General features: G+C 42.1%; 1 protein-coding gene across 1 annotated transcript in view; it reads left to right on the plus strand.

The window, feature by feature from the left end:
* The window catches only part of LOC135197829 (U3 small nucleolar RNA-associated protein 6 homolog), a 277,323-nt gene that overhangs the window by 234,118 nt on the left and 19,180 nt on the right, over positions 1–24,025 (plus strand). Inside the window, exon 14 of the mRNA XM_064224974.1 lies at positions 10,180–10,357. Within this exon, the coding sequence (XP_064081044.1) occupies positions 10,180–10,357 (178 nt within the window). The remainder of the gene's footprint in view (positions 1–10,179; positions 10,358–24,025) is intronic.

Below are 24,025 nucleotides of genomic sequence, written 5' to 3' on the forward strand. Positions count from 1 at the left end.
ATCCGTACGCTCCGACCGAGAGCCCACGAAGTCAGAGGTATCGGACCCTCCTTAGCGTTCCGTAAGAACTTCTCCGTGGCGCAGGTCCTGAAGGCAGGTGTCTGGGCCAACCAGACCACCTTCACGTCCTTCTACCTTCGGGATATTGCCCACAAGTCCTTGGATACTTTTTCCTTGGGACCTGTGGTGGCTGCTCAACACGTTGTGTAAGCTTACCCAGCACCCGAGCAGGCAGAACAGCATCGATTCCTGGTATGACTGGGAGAATGAATGTGCGAATGAGAGTGTGACTGGCTTCTCTTCACCATCTTTCTCTACCTCTACCTGTGGGCAGAGGGATACGGTCGTCACCACGCTGGAAGGGAGTCAGATGCAGGTAAGCTACTCGACCGAGCTCCATCCTATCCCTTTAACTAGGGATAGGAGCGTATATCCACCACTTTCTCCTACAAGGGGGAGGAAGTGGATGCCTACATGAGACAAACCCATGACTTTATATTTGCTCCTGTACAGGAACAAGTTCTTACAATGCTGGTATGAAGAGATACGCTTGCCTCTCTCTTAGTACTCGGCCCAGAGGTCTGACCATTGATCCTGCGGTGCACACCCCGATCAATCGGACAGAGGCTTGGATCCCTCCCTCGCTCTTACGACCAGGGAGGCACTCCAAGGATGGACGAACACCAGTCTGTTCATCAAAGACTCAGATTCCTCCCACCAAGAAGTGAGTCTTCCTATTGTTAAAGGACCGAGGGTTTGTATTATGTATCGGAACAAATAACAATTTGTCGAAAATTGCATTTTTCCTAACTATACAAACCTGAGGTCCTTTACATATAGTCCCTCCTCATGCCACCCCTCACTCTGCGTATTTTGCATGGGCCAAAAGCAAAAGTGATTTGTTTACCCGCGCGGCGCGCGACTGTCGGACAAGCAGTTAACTACCGTTCTCCCCTTGTTCGAAGCTTACGACCGTTCCAGCTGCCGCTAGCTACTTCCTATTGTTAAAGGACCTCAGGTTTGTATAGTTAGGAAAAATGCAATTTTCGACAAATTGTCATTTTATCTTTACCTAATGGAGATACCGAGTTATTGACAGCTATAATGAAACATATATTAAAACAGAAGAAGAATTCTAGAAAATATTTGTTGGCTTCGAGGATAGCAGTCTGATTTATTTTATATTTTATGATATCTAATTCACAATTTTTTTTATTAAGTGTATTGCATGTACTCATTTCAAATAATTATTAAGTAACCATTAACTATAACAAACAAACAAACAAACAAAAAAAAGCTTCCAACCTTTTGATTACGTTCAACACTACGAGTAGCGAACGATCGCCAAGCAACCACTTTTACCTAGCACACAGTACAGTAATCTTAAATTTTCATCATCTCTAAACTACTGAAAGTACCAAACAGTATAATAAACATTCCTTTCTATTCTTTATTCTATCTTTACCTAATGGAGATACCGAGTTACCGACAGCTATAATGAAACATATAATGACATTAAAATAGAAAAAGAATTCTAGAAAATATTTGCTGACTTTGATGATAGCAGTCTTTGATTAATTTTATATTTTATGATATTTAATTCACAAATGTTTTTTTTTATTAAATGTATTCAATTTACATCGTCCTTTTACCAGTAGAATACGTAGAGCACAATGAGGTAGGTGCTGATCAATAGGAGAACAGGATCTTACGGCAGTGACTAGCATCAGGAACCAATGGGAGAGTGGGAGGATGGTGGTGAGTCTACTCAGTTGGCGGCGAGCGAGTTTTAAAATTGTTCTCAGTGGTCCGGGCGAATCTCGGGACTTTACAGTAACACCCTTTTGTAACCTGAGTTATTTTCATATGCAGAGGCAAAAAAATCTTCGTATTTGCTTTTGTAACTTGAATTTTTCGTAAGTTGGGACTTTCGTATGTCGAGGTTCCACTGTACTTGTTTTCAATGATAGCCACCCTTCCCACGTCTGCCTTAGACCTTTTCTTGTTTGAAAAGGAACTTTAGCTTCTCTTTACTCTATAAGTGGACCTGGAATGGTCTCTCTATTGCTATGTTTGGCAGAGGCACCTCATTGACAGTTCTTTTTCCTTTGAATTCTATGCTAGATATCCATAGTTAATTACCCACTTGGCTACATCAGCTTATTAGTGGGATTTGCTGTTACCTTCTTTATTCATATGTATGCCTTTTGTATGATTAATTCTTGATTCCATATGAAGTGAAGCTTTGTTTTACATTGGTCTTGTTAGAAGATGACCTCGCAATATTGGGTTATTGCTATTCCTCTTCTTACTCTCGGCTTTGACTCAATCAACCTGTACTGCAAGTTGATTACCCAGCGTTTTCTGTTGAAACTACTTTGGGGTTTGATGTTTTGGTGCCATTAGCTGCAGCCCTGTCTCCCATTGGCCCACTGTATTATATATTGTAGTGTTGAGTAAAAAAAAAAAATTGTTTAATCTCTAGTTTTGTACATGAACTTCCCTGACAGATATATACTTAGCTATAGTCTCCGACGTTCCCGACAGAATTTCAAATCTCGCGGCACACGCGACAGGTAGGTCAGGTGGTCTACCTTACCCGCCGCTGGGTGGCGGATGTACGAACCACTCCCGTAAGCTTGTCAGATTTTTCTCTGTCGCGGGAACGATAACAACTGTTGTCGGTTCCTCTCGATAGTTTTTCGATTCTCGCTTGCCTGGAGTTAATTTGGACTTCTTTTGGTGACGTATTCGCTTTGTTTGGCTTGGCATACGCTGATTGTGGACCGGTTTGATTTTGAGTTTGATTTTCTTTAACGATGTCTGATCTAGAATCGGTAGTTAAAACTTCGGTGTTGTTTAGGGTTTGCGTGAATGAAGGATGTAAGGTGAGGTTGCCGAAAGCTTCGGTAGACCCCCACACGGTTTGCATGAAATGCAGGGGGAATGATTGTGCGTTTGCTAACCCTTGTAGTGAATGTAAGGGATTGAATGAAGAAGAATATAAGGCTCTCTCTTCTTATGTTAGGAAGTTGGAACGTGATAGAGTGCGTAAGGCTTCCTCTAGAAGTTCTAGCAGATCTAGAATGAGTGAGTTGGATGTGGATCCTAATAGTACTAACGTAGAATTAGAACCTTCTTCCCAAGTTGCAGCCCCGGCTCCCCGCACCGAAGCCGGAGATTCGCCTTCGGAGGCGGCAGCTCTGAAAGCCAAGAATCGTTCTGTGGATCAGAAGATTCGTCAGTTGGAAGGTAAGGAGAGTGTTAGTGATCAGTGCAGTGTCCCCAGTGTTGTGGAGGGTGCGTCTGACGGCTCCTTAGTGCCTCTAGGCCTAGACCTCTTCCAGACTCCCAGTTCCAGTGGAGTAGGAAAGTCGAAAGCCGCAGGAGGGCTAGGGAGAGCCCCCACCGGTCAGGCGTCCCTCGGCAGATCCTGAAGTACGCTCCCAGGCTGCCTCGGATCGCTACAAGAAGGAGCTCCTACGCCAATGCTTCTCCTCTTCTGTCGTCTCCCTCTCCGAAGAGAGGTTGGAACTCCCCGGATGCGTCGCGCCCGTTGAAGAGGGCTTGGAAGGCTCCCTGCAGTCCTTTGGCTTCTAGTCCGGAGGTTTTCCCGGAAGAATCGTCGGTGGAGGCGAAGAAACACAAGAAATCCTGTGATCGTTCTTCTTCTCGCGCTCCGCGCTCGGCGCCTGCTTCCGAGGAAGAATTAGAAGATTCTCCTACGAGAGTACTCGCGGGACTTCAAGCTCAGATCACGGCGCTAGCAGACTCTCTAGCAGTTAGATCACGTAGGAAGGACGTTTCTCTTCCGATCAAGAGATCTAGGCGCCGCTCTTCAGAGGATCGTTCTCCTTCATATGGGGAGGTTTCGTATGAGGTGGGGGCTCGCGTGAGCGCCCTCGCTCGCGGGAGCGCCCTCACTCGCGTGAGCGCCCTCGCTCGCCTGGCTCTCTTTCAATTTCAAGGCGCCAAACATCGGTAGGACGCTCTATGGAGAAAGAAGTTTTTTCTCCAGATTGGATTCCCGCTTCCGGTAAGCGCACTGCACCTGCTCATCACGCGATTTCTTCAACTCCCTCGCGTGAGACTTCTCCTCAGCAGCCTCAAGATTATAGAAGGCGCCCTTATACAAGTAGGCGTTCTTCTTCCAGATGTCACTCTCCTCGAGTATCGGATCGTGACTTCTCTCCTGACAGGCATCTAGAGTCTTGGTAGGAGTGTGTGCATGATAGACGGCCTACTGTTAGCCGCTCCCCGCAAGGTAGGCGCCAAGAGCCTACTGCACATAGCTCTCCTAGTAGGCGCTCGTCTCTTTTAAGGCGTCATACTCCTGATTATTCTCCTAAGGGCAGACAACAAGAGTCTTTCAAGCGCCCTTCTCCGTGTAGGCGCTCTCCCGCTTCTAGGCGCACTTCTCCTGACCGTTTGTCTCTTGGTAGGCACCAGGAATCCCGGAAGCGCCCTTCTCCAAGTAGGCGCTCGTTAGTTTTGAAGCGCCCTTCTCCTGAATGTTACCCTCTTGTTAGACGTCAAGAGTCTCGCAAGCAGCCTTCTCCTAGTAGGCGCATTTCGCCTTCCAGTCGAACTTCCGTTGATCGTACGCAACTGGACAGGTATGGAGAGCCGCGCAAGCGCTCTGCTCTCGATAGGCGCTCTTCTCCTGGCAGCCGCTCGCCCCAGGATAGGTGCATAGAGTATAGTAGGCGCTCGCCTCCTCGTAAGCGCCCTGCGGATGTTTCCGAGAATTCTCGGAGTAGGAGCCCTACCTCTCCTTCGGCTGAGATTCCGTATACCTCGAAGAGGGAGTCTCATCGTATACTTCCCAGATCTTCTCATCGTTCTCCAGTGGATGTGAACTCTTCTAAGAGAGGGCGTTCTCCAACCTCTCGCTCAACTCCTGCTAGGATCCCTTCGTCACCTAAGGATTCTTCCGCGCTCGCCTCGACAAGACGTCCTAGAAGGTTCGGATGAGGAACCGAACACTTCTGCTGCTGTCTCTTCTTACAAGAAGCTTACAGAGCTACTTTTACAAGTTTTTGGGGATTCCCTTACGCCTCGGCTCCTCCTTCTCCTCACTCACTTTTTTCAACGGCGAGACAGCGAAGAGTTCTTCTTGTGTGAGGATGAAGCCAACTCTTTCTATGAAGAAGGCACTGAGGAGTTTTGGTTCCTGGATGGCTTCCAAAGAAGAAGCGGGGAAAACGATGTTCGCTTTTCCTCCTTCGAAGTTATCAGGACGCGCTGGTTTCTGGTACGAAACAGGAGAGCCCTTAGGATTGGGTCTACCGTCTTCGGCTGATTCGGATTTTTCGGCACTGGTAGATTCGACAAGGAGAACTGCCCTTAACTCTGCTAAGACGACTTGGGCAATGAACGAATTGGATCATTTGCTCAAAGGTATGTTTAGAGTGCTAGAAGTATTTAACTTCCTTGATTGGTCGTTGGGAGTCCTAGCCAAGAAAATTGAAGTGCCAGAGTCAATTTCACCAGATGATCTTATGTGTGTTTTGTCTTGTATGGACAAGTCAGTAAGAGACGGAGCGAGTGAAATCGCCTCCCTTTATGGGGCCGGCATCGTGAAGAAGAGGTCGGTTTACTGTTCCTTCTTAACGAAGTCGGTCTCCCATGCTCAGAGGTCTTCTTTGCGGTGTTGCCTCCTCTGTCTACTCAGTTGTTCCCGAAACATCGAGTGCAGGACATTTCGAGGTCACTTTCGGCCAAAGCCACCCAGGACCTTTTGGCACAGTCGGCAAGAAAAACCTCGCCCTTCCTTCCCTACCAAGGCTAAGAAGGAAAAGGCAAGTGTTCGAGAACCCTTTCGAGGGGCATCTTCATCAAGAACCTCTACGTTTAGAGGTCGTAGACCTTCAAGAAGGGGTAAGACTTTCGCCAAGTCTGTTAAAGCCCCAAATAACTTGCAAGTCCTTCAAACAACGGTGAGCGCCAGACTCTTAGAGTTTGCAGAAGTCTGGGCCCAAAAAGGGGCGGATCCTTGGACCCTTTCTATTTTGAGGAGAGGTTACCTCATCCCTTTCGTCGAAAGACCTCCCTTGACGACCATCCCAAGGGAACTGACGGCCAGGTACAGAGACCCCATCATGAATCAAGCTCTCCATCTAGCAGTAGATCAGATGCTGGAGAAGGGGGCTATCGAACTAGTGACAGACCATCATTCATCGGGCTTCTACAACCGCCTTTTCCTAGTTCCGAAGTCCTCAGGGGGATGGAGACCGGTGTTGGATGTAAGCGCCCTGAACTTCTTCGTAGAAAAGAAGAAGTTCACGATGGAAACGCCTTCATCAGTGCTGGCAGCGCTTCGTCCAGGGGACTGGATGGTTTCCTTGGATTTTCAGGACGCTTACTTCCACGTACCGATCCATCCTTCCTCGAGGAAGTTTCTCAGATTCATGATGGGGGGGAAAATTTTTGTTTTCAGTTCAGGGCTCTGTGTTTCGGCCTCTCGACGGACCCCTCAAGTGTTCACGGGGATTTGAGGAATGTGGCTCAATGGCTTCATTTGAAAGGGGTGAGGATATCCATGTACCTCGACGATTGGCTAATAAGGGCCAATTCAGAAGATCGTTGTTTGAAGGACTTACAAGTAACTTTAGAATTGACGAAGGCTTTGGGACTTCTCGTCAATTTCAAGAAGTCATCACTAATTCCCGAGCAAGAGTGTGTGTATCTCGGGATACAGATGAACTCTCTGAGTTTTCGGGCTTTTCCCTCGCAGGAAAGGATAGCCCGAGGATTCGAGAGAGTAACAACCTTCTTAGGGAAAGAAGTATGCACAGTGAGGGAGTGGATGAGTCTGCTGGGGACACTCTCCTCTCTGGAGCAATTCGTTTCCCTAGGAAGGTTGCACCTGAGACCGCTCCAATTCTTTCTTCATCGGAATTGGAGTCGTCGTTCTCAGGATTGACGTTCTCCCTGTCGTTATCCCAGGACATCAAGAAACATCTCTTATGGTGGACAGATCCCAACCTCTTTGCGAAGGGACTGTCTCTTCAATCACAGACCCCCAACCTGGTGTTGTTCTCCGACGCGTCGGACATGGGGTGGGGTGCAACTCTGGGAACCAACGAAGTGTCAGGTACCTGGGTGGGGGACCAGTAGCCTGGCACATCAACAGAAAGGAGTTGATGGCTGTGGTTGGCTCTGAAGGCTTTCGAGCCCAAAGTCAGAAGATCGGTAGTGCAGGTCAACGCGGACAACACTACAGCTCTGGCATACATCAGGAAACTGGGGGGGACGCATTCCTTCTCCCTGTACGAGACAGCAAGAGACCTTCTTCTGTGGGCAGAAGAAAGAGGAATCAAGCTTCTCACCAGGTTCGTGCAGGGAGAAAGGAATGTAAGAGCAGATCTCCTCAGCAGGAAAGATCAGGTCCTTCCCACAGAGTGGACCCTTCATCTGGATGTATGCCAGAGCCTGTGGAAGTTATGGGGCAGGCCACACATAGACCTCTTTGCCACGTCAAAGAACAAGAGGCTGGATCCTTACTGCTCTCCGATATCGGATCCAGAGGCAGTAGCAATAGATGCTCTTCTTCTAGACTGGAACGGACTCGACGTCTACGCGTTTCCCCCCTTCAAGATCCTGGGGCTAACTATCAAGAAGTTCGTAGAGTCCGATTCAACGAGAATGACCTTAATCGCTCCCTTTTGGCCGGCCCAAGAATGGTTCACAGAGGTACTGGAATGGTTGGTGGACCTTCCAAGATCGCTCCCGCTAAGGAGCGATCTACTCAGACAACCCCACTTCGACAGGTACCACAAAATCTCCTCGCTCTCAGTCTGACTGGTTTCAGACTGTCCAAAGTTTGGTCAGAGCGAAAGGCTTTTCAGCAGCAGCTGCTAAAGCAATCGCAAGAGCGAGGAGACCTTCCACCTTGCGTGTATACCAGTCAAAGTGGGATGTCTTCAGACGTTGGTGCAAGAGGAAGAACATTTCCTCTTCCAGTACCTCTGTGACCCAAATTGCGGATTTCCTTATTTTCCTCAAAGAAGAATGTCATCTGGTTGTGTCAACTATTAAGGGATACCGCAGTATGTTGGCGGCGGTATTTCGGCATAGAGGCTTAAATATATCCGATGATAAGGACCTGCATGATCTTATTAGATCATTTGAAACCATTAAGCGTCCTCATGTAGTACCGAACTGGAATCTAGACGTAGTCCTACAATTCCTTGGATCGTCTAGATTCGAACCTCCTGGCTTAGCCTCTTTCAAGGACTTGACGAAGAAGGCTATCTTCCTTTTGGCCCTAGCTACAGCTAAAAGAGTGAGTGAGCTCCAAGCTATTGAGGGCAATGTAGGGTTTAAGGAAGATTCTATGGTATGTTCGTTTCTTCCAAGTTTCCTTGCAAAGAATGAAAACCCATCACGCCCTTGGCCCAGGAGCTTTGAAGTTCGTAGTTTATCTTTTCTAGTAGGGGCAGAGCCTGAAAGAACTCTTTTGCCCTATGAGAATTATGAAGTATTTCCTTAAGAGGAAGGAACAACTTAAGGCTAATCAAGATGTACTTTGGTGCTCCGTAAAGGACCCCACTCGGCCCATGTCGAAGAATGCTCTTTCCTTTTTTCTGAGAAGCCTTATTACAGAGGCACATGTTGCCTGTAAGGAAGATCAGTTTAGACTACTGAAAGTGAACAGCTCACGAGGTGAGAGCCATCGCAACTTCGCTTGCATTCAGAAAAAATATGTCTGTGCGGAACTTGATGGAGGCGACTTTTTGGAGATGCCAATCGGTTTTCGCAAACCACTACCTACGTGATGTAAAAATCACATATGATAAATGCTTCGCCTTGGGTCCTTTCGTATCGGCGGATTCGGTGCTGGGGCAGGGAGCTGAAACTTATCCTGTGTAAATTTTTTATATGTTACCCTATATTTTATATTGTTGTTTTTTGGTTGTCTGAAAGAGGTTGCAGGAGGCACCTCTTTTTGTCGTAATATTAACCCTTTGTATTTTGGTTAGGTGGTCTGGTGGGTTTTGGCTCCTTGCAGAGGTAGTGGTAAGGATCTGTTAGGTAAGCGGACAAGGTCCCTCTAAACAGCATCCGACTTGGATTCTACCACAATAGGGGATCACATATCCCAGTGGTAGATCCGAGAGTCTTTCAGCATCAGGTCACGTCCTAGCTGTAGCTCTCCAGGCAATGCAGACTCAGAGATAGTATCTATGAAGTCTTCATCCTGAAAAAGTGAGAACCAAGGTTTTTATATCCTACAACATTAGTTGTTTCCCGTCTTACCTGTATTATTGAGCTGTCTCTTACCCTCCACCAAGGGTGCCAATCAGCTAAGTATATATCTGTCAGGGAAGTTCATGTACAAAAATGATATTGTTAAACTACAATAAAGTTTTGTACATACTTACCTGGCAGATATATACGATTAATGGCCCACCCAGCCTCCCCTCAGGAGACAGGTGGAAGAGAAAAATCTGACAAGCTTACGGGAGTGGTTCGTACATCCGCCACCCAGCGGCGGGTAAGGTAGACCACCTGACCTACCTGTCGCGTGTGCCGCGAGATTTGAAATTCTGTCGGGAACGTCGGAGACTATAGCTAAGTATATATCTGCCAGGTAAGTATGTACAAAACTTTATTGTAGTTTAACAATATCATTTTACTGAAAGTGGCATATTGAGATTTGATCATTTATTTTGTATCAGTCTTCTTAGCTTCATTTTAATGCTCACATTATATAGTAAATATCCTGTATTTCTTGATAAACCATGAATTCTTGTATTACACATGAAATCTAAATTCCTTGAGAATCATACGTTTGCAAAAGGAAACGAAAGCTGTTATTCACTTGCAAATATTTGTAGGAATATAAATTGTAATTTTTTTTTCAGATATGAACTTTCAGATAAACTGAACCCTGGTAATAAAAAATGTATTGCTAAAAAATCAGCTACCAATGATTTAGATGCTATCTTGCAGAAATTATCAACCTTAAAACCAGATTTTGTATCAGTCTTCTTAGATTCATTTTAATGCTCACATTGTATAGTAAATATCCTGTATTTCTCGATAAACCATGAATTCTTGTATTACACATGAAATCTAAATTCCTTGAAAATCATACGTTTGCAAAAGGAAACAAAAGCTGTTATTTACTTGCAAATATTTGTAGGAATATTAATATTAATTTTTTTTTTTCAGATATGAACTTTCAGATAAACTGAACCCTGGTAATAAAAAACGTATTGCTAAAAAATCAGCTACCAATGATTTAGATGCTATCTTGCAGAAATCATCAACCTTAAAACCAGAGTTCATGCAGCAAACAGAGATAGCTCCTTACCATGTTCCAAAGGCTAAGGCCAAGGCAATTCGCAAGGTTAGTATTGCCAGCATCTCTCCTTTTGTATAATTTTTTATGATAACGATCTATCTGTGCCGAAACTTGGATAAAATTTAGATTTTAATATTAAAGACAAGCCCTTTTTTCTAATCATATGTCAAGCATTTTAGGTCATTGTGGTCAAACTACTTAAAGTTAATAACAATGTTACCTTTAATGCCCATTTGATCATTTGTCTGTGTGTACAGCTTATGTACATTTGTATTGTAATATTGGAGTATAGTACAATGCATACTATGTACCATATATACTCGTTAAACGTGCGATCTCGCATGTTTCCAAAAACAATGATTTGATCATGTATCTCATGTAACATGCGAGTTCAATTTTTGAGACCAAACTACAATAGGCTAACCTCTTTTCCTCCTGTTTATCTATCCCTTTTTATAGTTAGGCTAACCCCTTTTCCTCCGTCTCTTTATCTATCCCATGTTCTACTTAAGTTAAAAAGAGTAAAAGAGAAAGCTAAAAGTATCATCAGTAATGTTATTTATATTTGTTGTGTAAATGCATACAGCCAGAAACAGCTGATTTGCTATGAACATCCGAATCTGATAACTACAGCGGTTTGCTTGCATTTCAACCATCGTACGATACAAAAAAATTGCTGTAGTTATGTTACAAATGACGTTAAATAGAATAGGACTGATATATTTTTACATTACTATATCCTCACTTGCTATGGAGAAAAGATCGGCAAGGGCGTATACTGCTAAATTTAAGCTGCTAGTTGTAGCTGAAGATGAGGAAAGAATGTTCATCTGCTAATGGCTATTATCGTGCATCGGCAACATTGAAACTTCGGTATAGCACCATCAAACTCGACCATAAACAGAATTTGAGAGAAATGTTTTTTAATCAAAACTATTTGGCATGAAAGAACACATTTTACTGTGCCCACTCCAATAAAAGATAAATATGTAAAGCTTGTAGTATTATGATGAAATCAAGTGAAAATATTGAATGCAATCTGTTGATAATTGTACACAATAAACATGCCCTTAGCGCCATCTTCTAACGAAAAAGATAACTAAATTTCATTCACAACGATATGAATTTGAGTGATATTTTGACTTTAAAACACTTCGTATTACGCAAAATAACCTTGTCCCATATCAATAGAGTATCTTGAGATTCATTTACGCTAACTATAAGCAAGAAAATTGCTCTGATTTGAGTTCAATACAGCAAAATAAACTTACCTTGCAATCATCCTCAGCTGATTTCCAAACCAAAACATTGATTGCTATTTTTGTATTTTATAATACAACAATAGTAATATGAAAATACGTACAATGTTATTGGATGCTGTGAAGCAAAGCATAACCTTTTAAAAGATCCATGAAAAAGATGCATATTCATTATGTTTTTATTTTATCAAACGATACTAGTATGTGAATATTACATATGGTAATTTTATATCACGTATGATGGGATCCCTTAAAATTAGCTCCAAAATTAGGTCTTCAAAAGTCACATAATATGCGAGTATATACGGTATATAAATGTCTAATTAAGAACTCAGAAAGGACAAAAGAGGAACAGAGCAAAATTATGTACAGAATTTTTGAGAGAGGAGAAATTCGTTTATATAAGAAGGAATATATTTGATTTGAAAAAAGGGTAAAACTAAAGAACGGGTGTGCACTGGTTGTTCTACTATGCCTGTTGCCCATCCAGGGCGTCTGTGTTGAAGTATGTCTTTGATCTACTTTTGAGTGAGCTCCGACCAGTGGAAATAATGTGCATAAATCTTCTTCACTTTTACCAGAAAGCGTACAAAGTCAGAGGGATGTAAATGTGCAATTTAGAATTTAGAGGTGGCTGAAGCCAAAGTTGCATGAATATTTGCAGATCTTAAACCCAGGATGTAGTTTAAGACCTTTTATGGGTATTTGCCTTCACTGCCATGCCTAGTCACCATAGTTCTGCTGGCATCTTATATGATGAAAGGATAATGAGAGGACAGTAAAAGCCAAAGGCTATGGTGCCAAGCATAAGCATTGGATGAAAAGGGAGCCTCCAGTTACCTTCCGTCATCATGTCTGCTTATATAAGCTCATGGACAAATTAAAGCAAAAGCACACAAATATTATTATATGTTTTCAGTATGGTGTATGGACATTTCTACAAAATAAAAATTGTATGATGGGTTTTCATAGTTGCATTTGCTAAATTTATTATATTTATGGTGTTCATGTAAAAAAAGCATGCTGGAATGCTCCCGAAGCAGAGAATAAGAGTCATTGAGTGAGAAGTTATCAGGAGTCATAATTTTGCTTGCAGAAATAGTTTCAAAAGATGTTTCAGGAAGTCACCAATTGTTGTTCAGTATATAGTTTGTCAGTGAATAATTATTTACCTTTGGCAGTTATTAGGTGAGCTGTATAGACTTGTTTCTTGTGAGTAGTATATTGATAACCTCTTTTCATCGCATAGAAAGGTTGGTTGGTTGTATGGTTCTATTCTCTCTCTCTCTCTCTCTCTCTCTCTCTCTCTCTCTCTCTCTCTCTCTCTCTCTCTCTCTCTCTCTCTCTCTCAAACACATCTGCTTGAAGGTATCAAATGGGATGTTTGATTCAGAAGTTTACTTGTCCAGCCTTTGTAAGGTTTTCCCTGTCACTTAAAATCTTTTTTCGCTTCTTAGTTGATTTTTTTGAGGATTTTCATTGCTTAGCCCAACAAGCAAGCCCCATTTCACTTGGTTTCTTTTAACAATTTTTCGTGACTGTCCTGACAATTTATTTTTAATATTGAGTTTCTCTTTGAATGGCTTGAAAGCGTTGTTGGCGTTTGCTCAAAGTTTTTTTTCTTTCTTTTTTCGAAACTGCTGTAGCTTGTCTCCTATAATCATGTATTCACCTGTGTAGTGTCTCCTATAATCATGTATTCACCTGTGTAGTGTATGGCTGATGATGTCTTCATATTTATTGAAGTTTTTGTTCTGATTCGTCTTATAAGACAGAACAAACACTGCTACCGCTCTATGATTAGGGAACTGTTTTGATCAATATAAAGAATCCCAAATTCAAAGTGCTATAAATATATGCAGTTTCCTTAAGGTTCACAGCAAGAATGGCTTTAGATTTCAAACAGCGTTAAATCTGCTTCCCTAGATATGATTTTGGGATTGATGTGCAGTTGGATTGTTACTTTCTGGTGGTGGTTTAATTGCAAAAGTCTTGAATCTCCTGTGTAGGACATCTATCAGAAGTTACACAAAGCAGTTATCCCAGGACTGTTTGCCAAAGGCACTAGGCATTTACCAAATCAGTGCAGCGAGCTTTCAGTGATTATAAAGTTTTAGGGAGAACAAGTTAATGTAGTTGCTTTTGACTGTAGTGTGTGGCAATTAAAATACACCCACGTAGATTGTGGGTAGTCTGGGTGGGGGGTTGGGCTCCGGTAATTTGTGTTGTCGGAATAGACCGTTAAGTCTATTCTGCTGTTCACTGCGGCTAGATGTCACCTTTATTGGACCACACCTACTCTGCTACTAAGCTATGTGTTACTTCATTATACGTAAGTATATAAGTAGATACGATATGACGTAACTTGGTTTAACGTCTGTTTAATGGAATTTGTGTCTGGCTGTTCCATTCGCCACCCTGAAAAGGCAGCTTACATTCAACGCATACAGTGAATTATTAAAACACTTTTCAGTTGCAAATGTACACCCAGATATCCTTTTATTTACCTAAAACTTACACATACCGTAACTATTTAAATTCAGGGATGCAGTGTTGCCATACGCGAGGACCACATGCGGGTGGATGGATGGGAGAGTATAGTCTTCCATTCTTATTTTCAGTTCCTTGGAAGGAGGTCTGTTAACATGTGCTACATCTTCCAAGTAAGCAGTTGTAAACTAGTCACACCCAAAAGGCATTCCATCAGTTGGGCATTTGAAAGGTTTGGGGTTCCTGCATATTATGATTATCCAAATTTTCCATTTAGTGGGTCTTTGTGCAATATCTTTCTGCCCCTGTGAAATAAAGACGGTAGCAAATAAGAGCAGTATGTATCAGGCTGCAAAATTTGTTGTAAGCTTTAACATTATGGCTAACATTGCTTAAGACCGGCATGTATGTGAAAGGCACTTGAGTCAACAGCAAGTTAGTTTTTCCTGCCCGGATAGGCATATAAAACTTCTCTGGTTTGTAGTGAAGAACCGACACAGATAAGTTTTTGTGGGGTTTAGTCACTGTCTAGATAAAACATGTTGAGAGTCCCAAATTAAGCCTCTTTTGCACATGACGTCACCATCCCTCTGGTGGTTCCCTTAAACATGGTCCTACAATGGCTATATCCATTCAGGTCTCTCTCTCTCTCTCTCTCTCTCTCTCTCTCTCTCTCTCTCTCTCTCTCTCTCTCTCTCTCTCTCTCTCTCTCTCTCATGCAGACATACTAAATTCACATAGATTTGATATACCCTGTGTTATTGCTGATATTTTATGTTGACCCTTAAATGCTGAAGTGGTATTTTAAAAATCGTCTCCCGTATGCCGGCGGCGTTCGCGAGTGAGTGTCGAAGCAGAAATTTTTTTTTTTTTAGAAAATCACAGCACGCTTAGATTTAAAGATTAAGAGTTCATTTTTGGCTCCTTTTTTTGTCATTACCTTAAGTTTAGTATGCAACCATCAGAAATGAAAAAAATATCATTATCATATATAAATATTGGGATATATGACAGCGCGAAAAAAAATTTCATATATTATTGTATACAAATCGCGCTGTGAGCAAAACGGTTAAAGCTAACAAGTTAATTTTTTTCGTTGTATTTTACACTAAATTGCGATCATTTTGGTATATAACATATTGTAAAATGATCAAGGCAACACAGAGAAATTATTATCACAAAATGATGCATGAATTCGTAACGCGCGGACGTAAAAAAAAAGCTGTTTTCAAAAATTCACCATAAATCTAAATATTGTGCTAGAGACTTCCTGTTTGTTGCAAAATGAAGGTAATTGATTGAATATTACTAGACTGTAAGTGTTGTAGCTTACAATTGCAGTTTTTGACCATTTCGGTCGAGTTAAAGTTGACTGAAGGACGAATTTTCTCTATTTATCGTTATTTATATGAAAATATTTCAAAACTGATAAAAGCTACAACCATGGGTTGTTTTTTTGTATTCTACGTGAAATTGCGCACATTTTCATATATAAAGCTTTATGTAACGGCTAATTTAAATTGGTGCAAACATTACGACAATCGGACGAAAAAATTTATGATTTTTTCGGAAGAGTTACCGCGCCGACATAAGGAAAAAGTTTATTTCATAAATTCACCATAAATCAAAATATTGTGCTAGAGACTCCCAATTTGTTGCAAAATAAAGGTAAATGATTGAATTTTACTAGAATGTAATAGTTTTAGCTTACAATTGCGTTTTGTGACCATTTCGGTTGAGTCAAAGTTGACTAAAGGTTGAAATTTTGACACATCGTTATTTATATGAAAATATTTCAAAACAGATAAAAGCTACAACCATGGGTTGTTTTTTTGTTGTATTCTACATGAAATTGCGCACATTTTCATATATAAAACTTTATGTAACTGCTAATTTAAAATGGTGCAAACATTACGACAATCGGACGAAAAAATTTCTTATTTGTTCATGAAACTTACCTGACAGATATATATATAGCTGTATTTTCTGAAGTCCGACAGAATTTAAAAATTCGCGGCACACGCAGTGGGGCGGCAGGTGGTAGTACCCATTCCCGCCGCTCGGGAGGCGGGGATATCAGGAACTATTCCCATTTTCTATTCATATTTTTTTCTGTCGCCGGTCGGTAAACAACTGTTTACAGACCTCCGCCTAGGATTTTGAAAAACTTCATTAGCCACTTAAGTATCCTAATTATTCTTTCGATTATTAACTTGGATTTGTGGCTAGGCATACGCTATCGTAAATTTTTTCATTGCATTTGATGTCTGAAGCTAGTTAGCCTAGTTTCAGACTTTGTTGTCTGCATGGTAAGGTGAGGCTACCGGAACTTTCGGTAGACACTCGCTTAGTATATATGACGTTTACATGTTTTCTTTGCATAAGGTAATTAGTGTAATGTGTGACTGATTACGGAAGAAGGAGGATTCATTTACGCATTTTAGAGCGTGTTAGAATCAGGAGTTTTCCTCCACAGTAAACAGAAGTCAGAAATAATGAACCTTCTAACCTCCTGTAGATTTTATTTTGCCTAACCCTGTGGTATGGCTTACGGGCCTAGAAGAAGTGTCTGCTAGAGGATTACATCAAGTAATCTTAGACTAAAGTGCTCGCTCTCCAATCAGTGTTGTGAAGTGTAGTGCCCCTTGTGTTGTGGAGGGGGCGTCAGATCGGCCCCATAATGCCTCTAGGCCTGGACCTCTGTCGGACTCCCATGACTCAGGGAGAGGGCATGTCGAAAGCCGCAAGAGGGTTATGGGGGCTCCCCACCGATCTGGCGTCCCTTCGGCAGAACCTGTTGACACTTCCCAGGCTGCTAAAGATCGTGCACGTGCACGAATCTTGAAGGATTGCTTCTCGTCCTCCGAGGCGTCCTCCCCACACAGGGGTTGGAGTTCTCAGAAGGACTCACGCCCCCTAAAGAAGCTTTAGAGAAGAGGACGCTTCACGTCCTCTCTCTCGTCACGAGAGGATGAAAGAGTAAAGAGACCACATTTTCCCTTTTAGAAGAATGCACTGGCTCTTTTCCTAAGGGACATTTAAGGAGGCTCATTCATCTTGCCAGAAGAGTGATTTGAGCCTCCTGCGAGTGAACGCTCATGTATATATCATTTATACATTATTAAGGAGGCTCATTCATCTTGCCAGAAGAGTGATTTGAGCCTCCTGCGAGTGACCGCTCATGTATACATCATTTATACATTATTAAGGAGGCTCATTCATCTTGCCAGAAGAGTGATTTGAGCCTCCTGTGAGTGAACGCTCATGTATACATCATTTATACATTATTAAGGAGGCTCATTCATCTTGCCAGAAGAGGGATTTGAGCCTCCTGCGAGTGAACGCTCATGTATATGAACGCTCATGTATATATCACTTATACATTATTAAGGAGGTTCATTCATCTTGCCAGAAGAGTGATTTGAGCCTCCTGCGAGTGAACGCTCATGAAGTTAGAGCTGTTTCAACCTCGCTAGCATTCCAAAAGAATTTGGTAATCAAGGACATTCTTGATTCCACCTTTTGGAGGAGTAACTCAGTATTCGTCTCCTCTCCTCATGGCGCTCCGTATACGTTATGTAACGTTCGCTTTACTTCGAAAAAGCAAGCTGATAAGTTTGACGGCCGGCAAGCTGCTTTGCACAGTCAAACAACTTATGTCTCTGGTCGGCATAAGAAGGGCAATTTAGACGTGAGGAAGCTTTTGGAGGTGCTCGACGTCCTATAAGTAGAGACATTCTCCAGGACGCTCGGCAAGCACCTTGCGGAAGACGAAAGCCATACGTCTTCCTTTAGTGTTCACACTCTTCAGGAGCAGCGTGCGGCTCTCCATGGAGACTCGCATGAGGACGTCCCTTAAAAATATTCAATGTCATACGCAAAACGCGGTTCGTCATAACATTGAGATGCTCGCCAGGACGCCTCTTGGCGGGCCTTGCATGCATCAAGGCGCTCAACGAGTTCCTCTCTGAAACGTCGTTCAGAAGACTTGGTGTTCTCTGCTCAGACACGCTCGTAGCTAAGCAGGACGTTTTTTGAGGATGGTCAGCAGGACGCTTTCCAGGACGCTAAGCAGGATGCTTTTGAGGACGCTCGGCAGGACGCTTTTGAGGACGCTCAGCAGGACGCTTTCCAGCACGCTTTTGAGGACGCTCAGCAGGACGCTTTTGTGGACATTCGGCAGGACGCTTTGCGAGAGAAAAGACTTGTTGAAGGCGTCTTATTTGCTGTTGAGGACATTTCTTTACAGAAATTTTTAAAAGGATTCGGAGTTAGCGGAGAGACATACCCGAATTTTTTCTTCGATCCCTCTTTCCTCTTCATCGATTTCTTTGAGAATCGGGAAGATTATATACTCGGATTCCTGGGTGACTTTCGGTCATGTTAAAGGGTTTTCCCCTATTAGCAAAGTGCTAATAGTTTTTGTCAAGTCAGGACGTTTTTCCCCATTGTCATTTAAGTGGGGGACCCCTCATAAATGGGGTAGTTCTCATTGACATAGATTTTAACGTTTTTATCGTTTAAGCGGATAAACTCATTAACAAATTTCGGAAGAGCTCTCATTCATTTTCAGAGGCTCATCCGGGGTTAAGAGAAAGACTTGTAGACTATCCAGGAAGTCTTTTGTCCAATATCATAAGAACATTGAACGGTCTTTTTCGATCCTCGGTTCTCTCTTGATGATCTCTATTCGAATATTACTCCCTTTTCTTGGAAAAGAGTCTTGGCAAAGAGTCAAGGAGTTCTTTTAAAAGTCTCGTTCATTAGAACGTGGACAGTCGTTTTCCTTTCTTTCTCTCTTCCTCGTCGAGGAAAGATGTAGTAGAGAATTCGATGTTCAAATTACTACAATACTTACGTAGTTTATCTTTGCGTCATTTTGCTAACGCATGGGTCAAGTCATATACGCATATCGTATTTACCTCTGCGGATAGAAGCCGAAAGAACTGTTGTTCTAATGTATTTATTTGACACTCCCTTCAACCTTCCAAGAGTTTTCGGAGTAAGAACAACTCTTCAGGTATTGTTACGACAACACCAACTCAGCTTCTGTATTTAGCGAATTCTGTTTCGTTTAAATAGGCCTGCTTGAGAGTTTCCTTTTGCTCGATAATATCATACCTATTCCTTCGTAAAGGGAGTAGCTGGCAACTCAGGCAGATAGTATTCTGTTCACCATTGAAGCTTTCCTTCGAGGAAGACTTCTCCTTCACTCTTTTTGATAGAGATCGAAGTGGTCGATCTCCAATCCTTATTTTGTTTTCTTGAAGGAAAGAATTTAGGATGGAGATCGTTGTTCAGTATACTATAAATATACTACGTATATTAACCTCGCGACATAATTCTACTAAGCAGTTGAATTGTCCGAGGGGTAGGCGCATATCCTAGTTATTCTACGGATTGCGACTTAGACGAGAAGTATTCTAATTGAACTGCAACACCAACTCAGCTTCTGTATTTAGCGAATTTTTGTTTCGATTTTAAATATGCCTGCTTGGGAGAGTTCCTTTTGCTCGATAATTCTTTTCATACTCATCCCTTCGTAAAAGGAAAGTAGCTGGCAAACTCAGGCACAAGAGTGCGGAGACGATGATCAAGGCTGCTGTTACTGTGATCTACGCAGTACCGGCTAGCTCGGTGTCATGCGCGGTTGGTTACGTCTCTCTCCCTTGCGGGAATGGCTGAATAAACCGTCTCTCTGCCCTACAATCATGGATTTTAGCCTCGGGTTGAGGAAATTTCTAGTAATCTTGAATGATCATACCTGCCGTTTACTTAGAAAATTTCAACAAGATATCTCTTATACTTGTTAGGTGCGGGTTTACCGCACGGTAACATTCTGTACGAATCTACCGCGGCATAGCACTATAATAATGCTCTCCTGCTTATGCAAAGCGCAGCCTTATTTAGGGAAGGAAGGCAGGCTGAGTGAGGGAATGGATGAGTTTGCTGGGGACCATTTCCTCGCTGGAGAAGCTTGTTTTCCCTGAATAAACAGCAATTCAGACCTCTACAAATTTTCCTCACGAAGAAATTGGAATAACATCAAAGATCTTGTAATTCTAATTTTCTCTCAACGGCTTGAGGATCACCTCGGGTGATAGCGAGAGGGTGCCAGACATCTGAACAGAGAACAGATGTTCTGGCACATTGTCTGAAAGAATTGGAAGCCAAATTGGTCGGCTCTCCAGTTCCTCGAAGGGTGAGTTTGGATCGAGTGGCCCAAATCATCTCGGATAATTTCTCAGCTCTCTCATAGCTCGAGAAGAGAGAATTGCTTATGGGCTTGGGCACGGAACGTAACGATCCTCAAGAGGTTCGTTAAACTAGTGCACGTCCGTGCGGGTCTTCTCGATCGAAGGCAACAACTACTGACGTCTGAGTAATCCTCACTTAGAAGTATGTCGAAAGTGAGGAGAGACTGAGGGCGTCCTTTCGTTAAGTTTTTTCGTAATATGAAGATGAAGGAGCTTCCTCTTAAGTTGTTCCCTTATTCATGATCCTAGAGGATTAGCTTTAGTCGCCACATGTTGGCCTCTAAGAGGATGGATTCACAGAGGTCAGGTAATTCAGAGAATTGTCCAAAGACCCTTCCCGAGAGAATCGGTGTAATCTAACATCGTCACTTAGTGAAGTATCTAATATCTCTCCTCTCTGAGTCTGAAGGCGTTCAGACTATCGAGAAGCGATAAGATCTTCAAGATTAATGGCAGTCTCTTGGCCAAGGCAAAGCAGTGCTGCCTATTTTCAGTTTTCAATCGGAGGGGGCCGTTTCTGGAGATAGTGAAGGGAAATGACTGTTCCTCCACCTCGACCTCTGTGAATTTCGTTATGGTTCTATCTTTCCGTATGAAGTATGAGATAAGATAGAAGTCCTAACTATTGTAGAATATGCAAATATGTTGTTGACGGCCTCTAGGCTCAGAGATTCGGTTCTGTCAAACAACAAAGCTTCACGATCTTTGAGGTCTGTGGAGATCTTGAAATTCTCTGGATCAAAGGTTCCGGCATGGAACTTAGACGTTAGTCTGAGTTTCTGATGCCAAAAGCCAGCATTTCGAACCTATCCTTTCTGCGAACTTAATACACGTGACCAGAAAGGCTAATATTCTAACCGCTCTAGCCACGGCAAGGAGGGTTAGTGAGGTTTTAGCCATCATCAGAGGTTTTGGCTTTAAAGGACATAATACGGTCTGTCCTCTAAGCCTTCCGTTCTTGATAAGAACGAAAACCTGTCTAACCTTGACCCGAAGGCTTGGAGACCAAGGGTATGGCACAAATTATTGGGCAAGGGCATTAGAGAGTCCTGTGCCCTGTAGGGTCTCTCAAGTTTTATCTTGATAAAACTATAGAAAAAAGACCAGACTGGTTCATGTCCAAGAACACCCTGGCATTATAGCCAAGGAGTTCTTTTAAGAGGTCTCATTCATTATGTTTGCATAAAGATTTGAGATTTTTTCTTAATATCAATGCTCAAGAGGTGAGGGCGCGGCCTCTGAGGCATTTCAACAGAGCAAGACACTCAGTAACATCCTGAGTGCCACGCTTTAGCGAAGCAACTCTGGGTTCGCTTCACACTCCCGACAATCTGCGGTGTTCCGTAAAAAGACCAGACTGGTTCATGTCCAAGAACACCCTGGCATTATAGCCAAGGAGTTCTTTTAAGAGGTCTCATTCATTATGTTTGCATAAAGATTTGAGATTTTTTCTTAATATGAATGCTCAAGAGGTGAGGGCGCGCCTCTCGGAAGCATTCAACAGAGGCATGACACTCAGTAACATCCTGAGTGCCACGCTTTAGCGAAGCAACTCTGTGTTCGCTTCACACTCCCGACGGGATGTGAAGACGACATTTCAGATCCGTAAGTCGCTAGGACCATACATATCCGTAGATATATTATTGGGTGCAGGAAGCAACACGAATCCTATCCTATAGAAAAGGGATAGGTGTGCTTTTAACTTTGAAGGGTTGGTCGCTTGAGGCGCGTTCCTTTTCTTTAGCCTAGAAGTTATGGAACTAACTTTGATAGGTTAGGTCAGGTGGTGGTTTTAGCTTCGGTGCCCTCAGAAGTATGGTCATATGGTCTAGTCACATTGTGGTCACGCCCCCGTTGACAGATCATCTAGAGCGCACCAGCATTACAGGTCTCTACCTCGCTGGCAACTCTAGTAACGCAGAAGCAGACTTTGGTGACAGTAATCACGAAGTCGGCTATGCTAACAGTCAAGGAACCAAGATGTATATCATCTACTTAATTTAGTTTCCCAAAAATCCTATTCTGTCTCTTCCCACCATCCGAAGGTGGGATTCAGCTATATATATATCTGTCAGGTAAGTTTCATGAACAAAATTTTATTGTTATAATACAATTAAGTTTGTTCATACTTACCTGGCAGATATATATAATTAAAGTGCCCACCCACCTCCCCTCAGGAGACAGTGGTCACTGATAAAAATATGAATACGAAAACAAGGGAAATAGTTCCTGATATCCGCCTCCCAGCGGCGGGAATGGGTACTACCACCTGGCCGCCCACTGCGTGTGCCGCGAATTTTTAAATTCTGTCGGACTTCAGAAAATGCAGCTATATATATATCTGCCAGGTAAGTATGAACAAACTTGATTGTATTATAACAATAACATTTTTTTTTCAGAAGAGTTACCGCGCGGACGTAAGGAAAGTTTTTTTTTTTTTTTCATAAATTCGCCATAAATCGAAATATTGTGCTAGAGACTTCCAATTTGTTGCATAATAAAAAAAATTATTGAATATTACTAGAATGTAAGAGTTTTAGCTTACCATTGCGTTTTTATACCATTTTGATCGAGTCAAAGTTGACCGAAGGTTGATATTTTGGCACTTATCGTTATTTATATGAAAGTATTTCAAAGCTGATAAAAGCTACAACCATGGTTTTTTTTTTTTTGTATTCTACATGGAATTGCGCACATTTCCATATAGTATAAAACTTTATGTAACGGCTAATTTAGAATGGTGCAAACATTACAACAATCGGACGAAAAAATTTATGATTTTTTCGGAAGAGTTATCGCGCTGACATAAGGAAAAAGTTTTTTCATAAATTCACCATAAATTGAAATATTGTGCTAGATACTTCCAATTTGTTGCAAAATGAAGGTATATGATTGAATATTACTAGAATATAAGATTTTTAGCTTACAATTGCGTTTTTCGACCGTTTGGTCGAGTCAAAGTTGACCAAAGGTTGAAATTTTGGCACTTATTGTTATTATATGAAAATATTTCAAAACGGATAAAAGCTACAATCATGAGTCGTTTTTTGTTGTATTCTACATAAAATTGCGCACCTTTTCATATATAATACTCCATGTAATGGCTAATATAAAATGGTGCAAAAATTATGTCAAAGTGACAAAATAATTTCTGAGATGTGTCGCTGATGTTTTTTAGTGCGAGAAGAAAGAAATTCGCGCTTGCGCGCCTGGGTAACGATTGTGAACAAAACAACGCCTTGATCTGTGAGCTCCCAGCATCCCCCAAGGCGCGTGATTCAAAAGTTTTCGCCTAGTAGTCCTATAACTATTTTTCTGCGAATTTTTAAAAAAACTTTTTTTCGTCGACGTACCATACGTCCAATTGGCATACGACAGACAATTTTAGTCAACGTTTAATACGTCCAATCGGCGTTAAAGGGTTAACAGTTTTATTCAATATTTAACCATTTGGAAATAAGACAATATTTTTGCTCCAAAATTCTTTCTATTTTATTGTTTTTCCTCTCTTCACTCTTGAAAAGGATCCTTTTTGCTTGTGCGTACACACTTGACATATGTCTAAAGATTATTCATTTACCCCAGGACATAAATAACATACAAGTGTATTAAAATATTAAAATTATACTTTAGCTGAATTCTATCATTTTTAGTAACTTGATAAGTGCTATAGAAACCCTTCAAAATTATAATATAAAACCCCTCAT

The sequence above is a fragment of the Macrobrachium nipponense genome, chromosome 21, assembly GCF_015104395.2.
Source record: "Macrobrachium nipponense isolate FS-2020 chromosome 21, ASM1510439v2, whole genome shotgun sequence".
Classification (NCBI taxonomy): Eukaryota; Metazoa; Arthropoda; class Malacostraca; order Decapoda; family Palaemonidae; genus Macrobrachium; species Macrobrachium nipponense.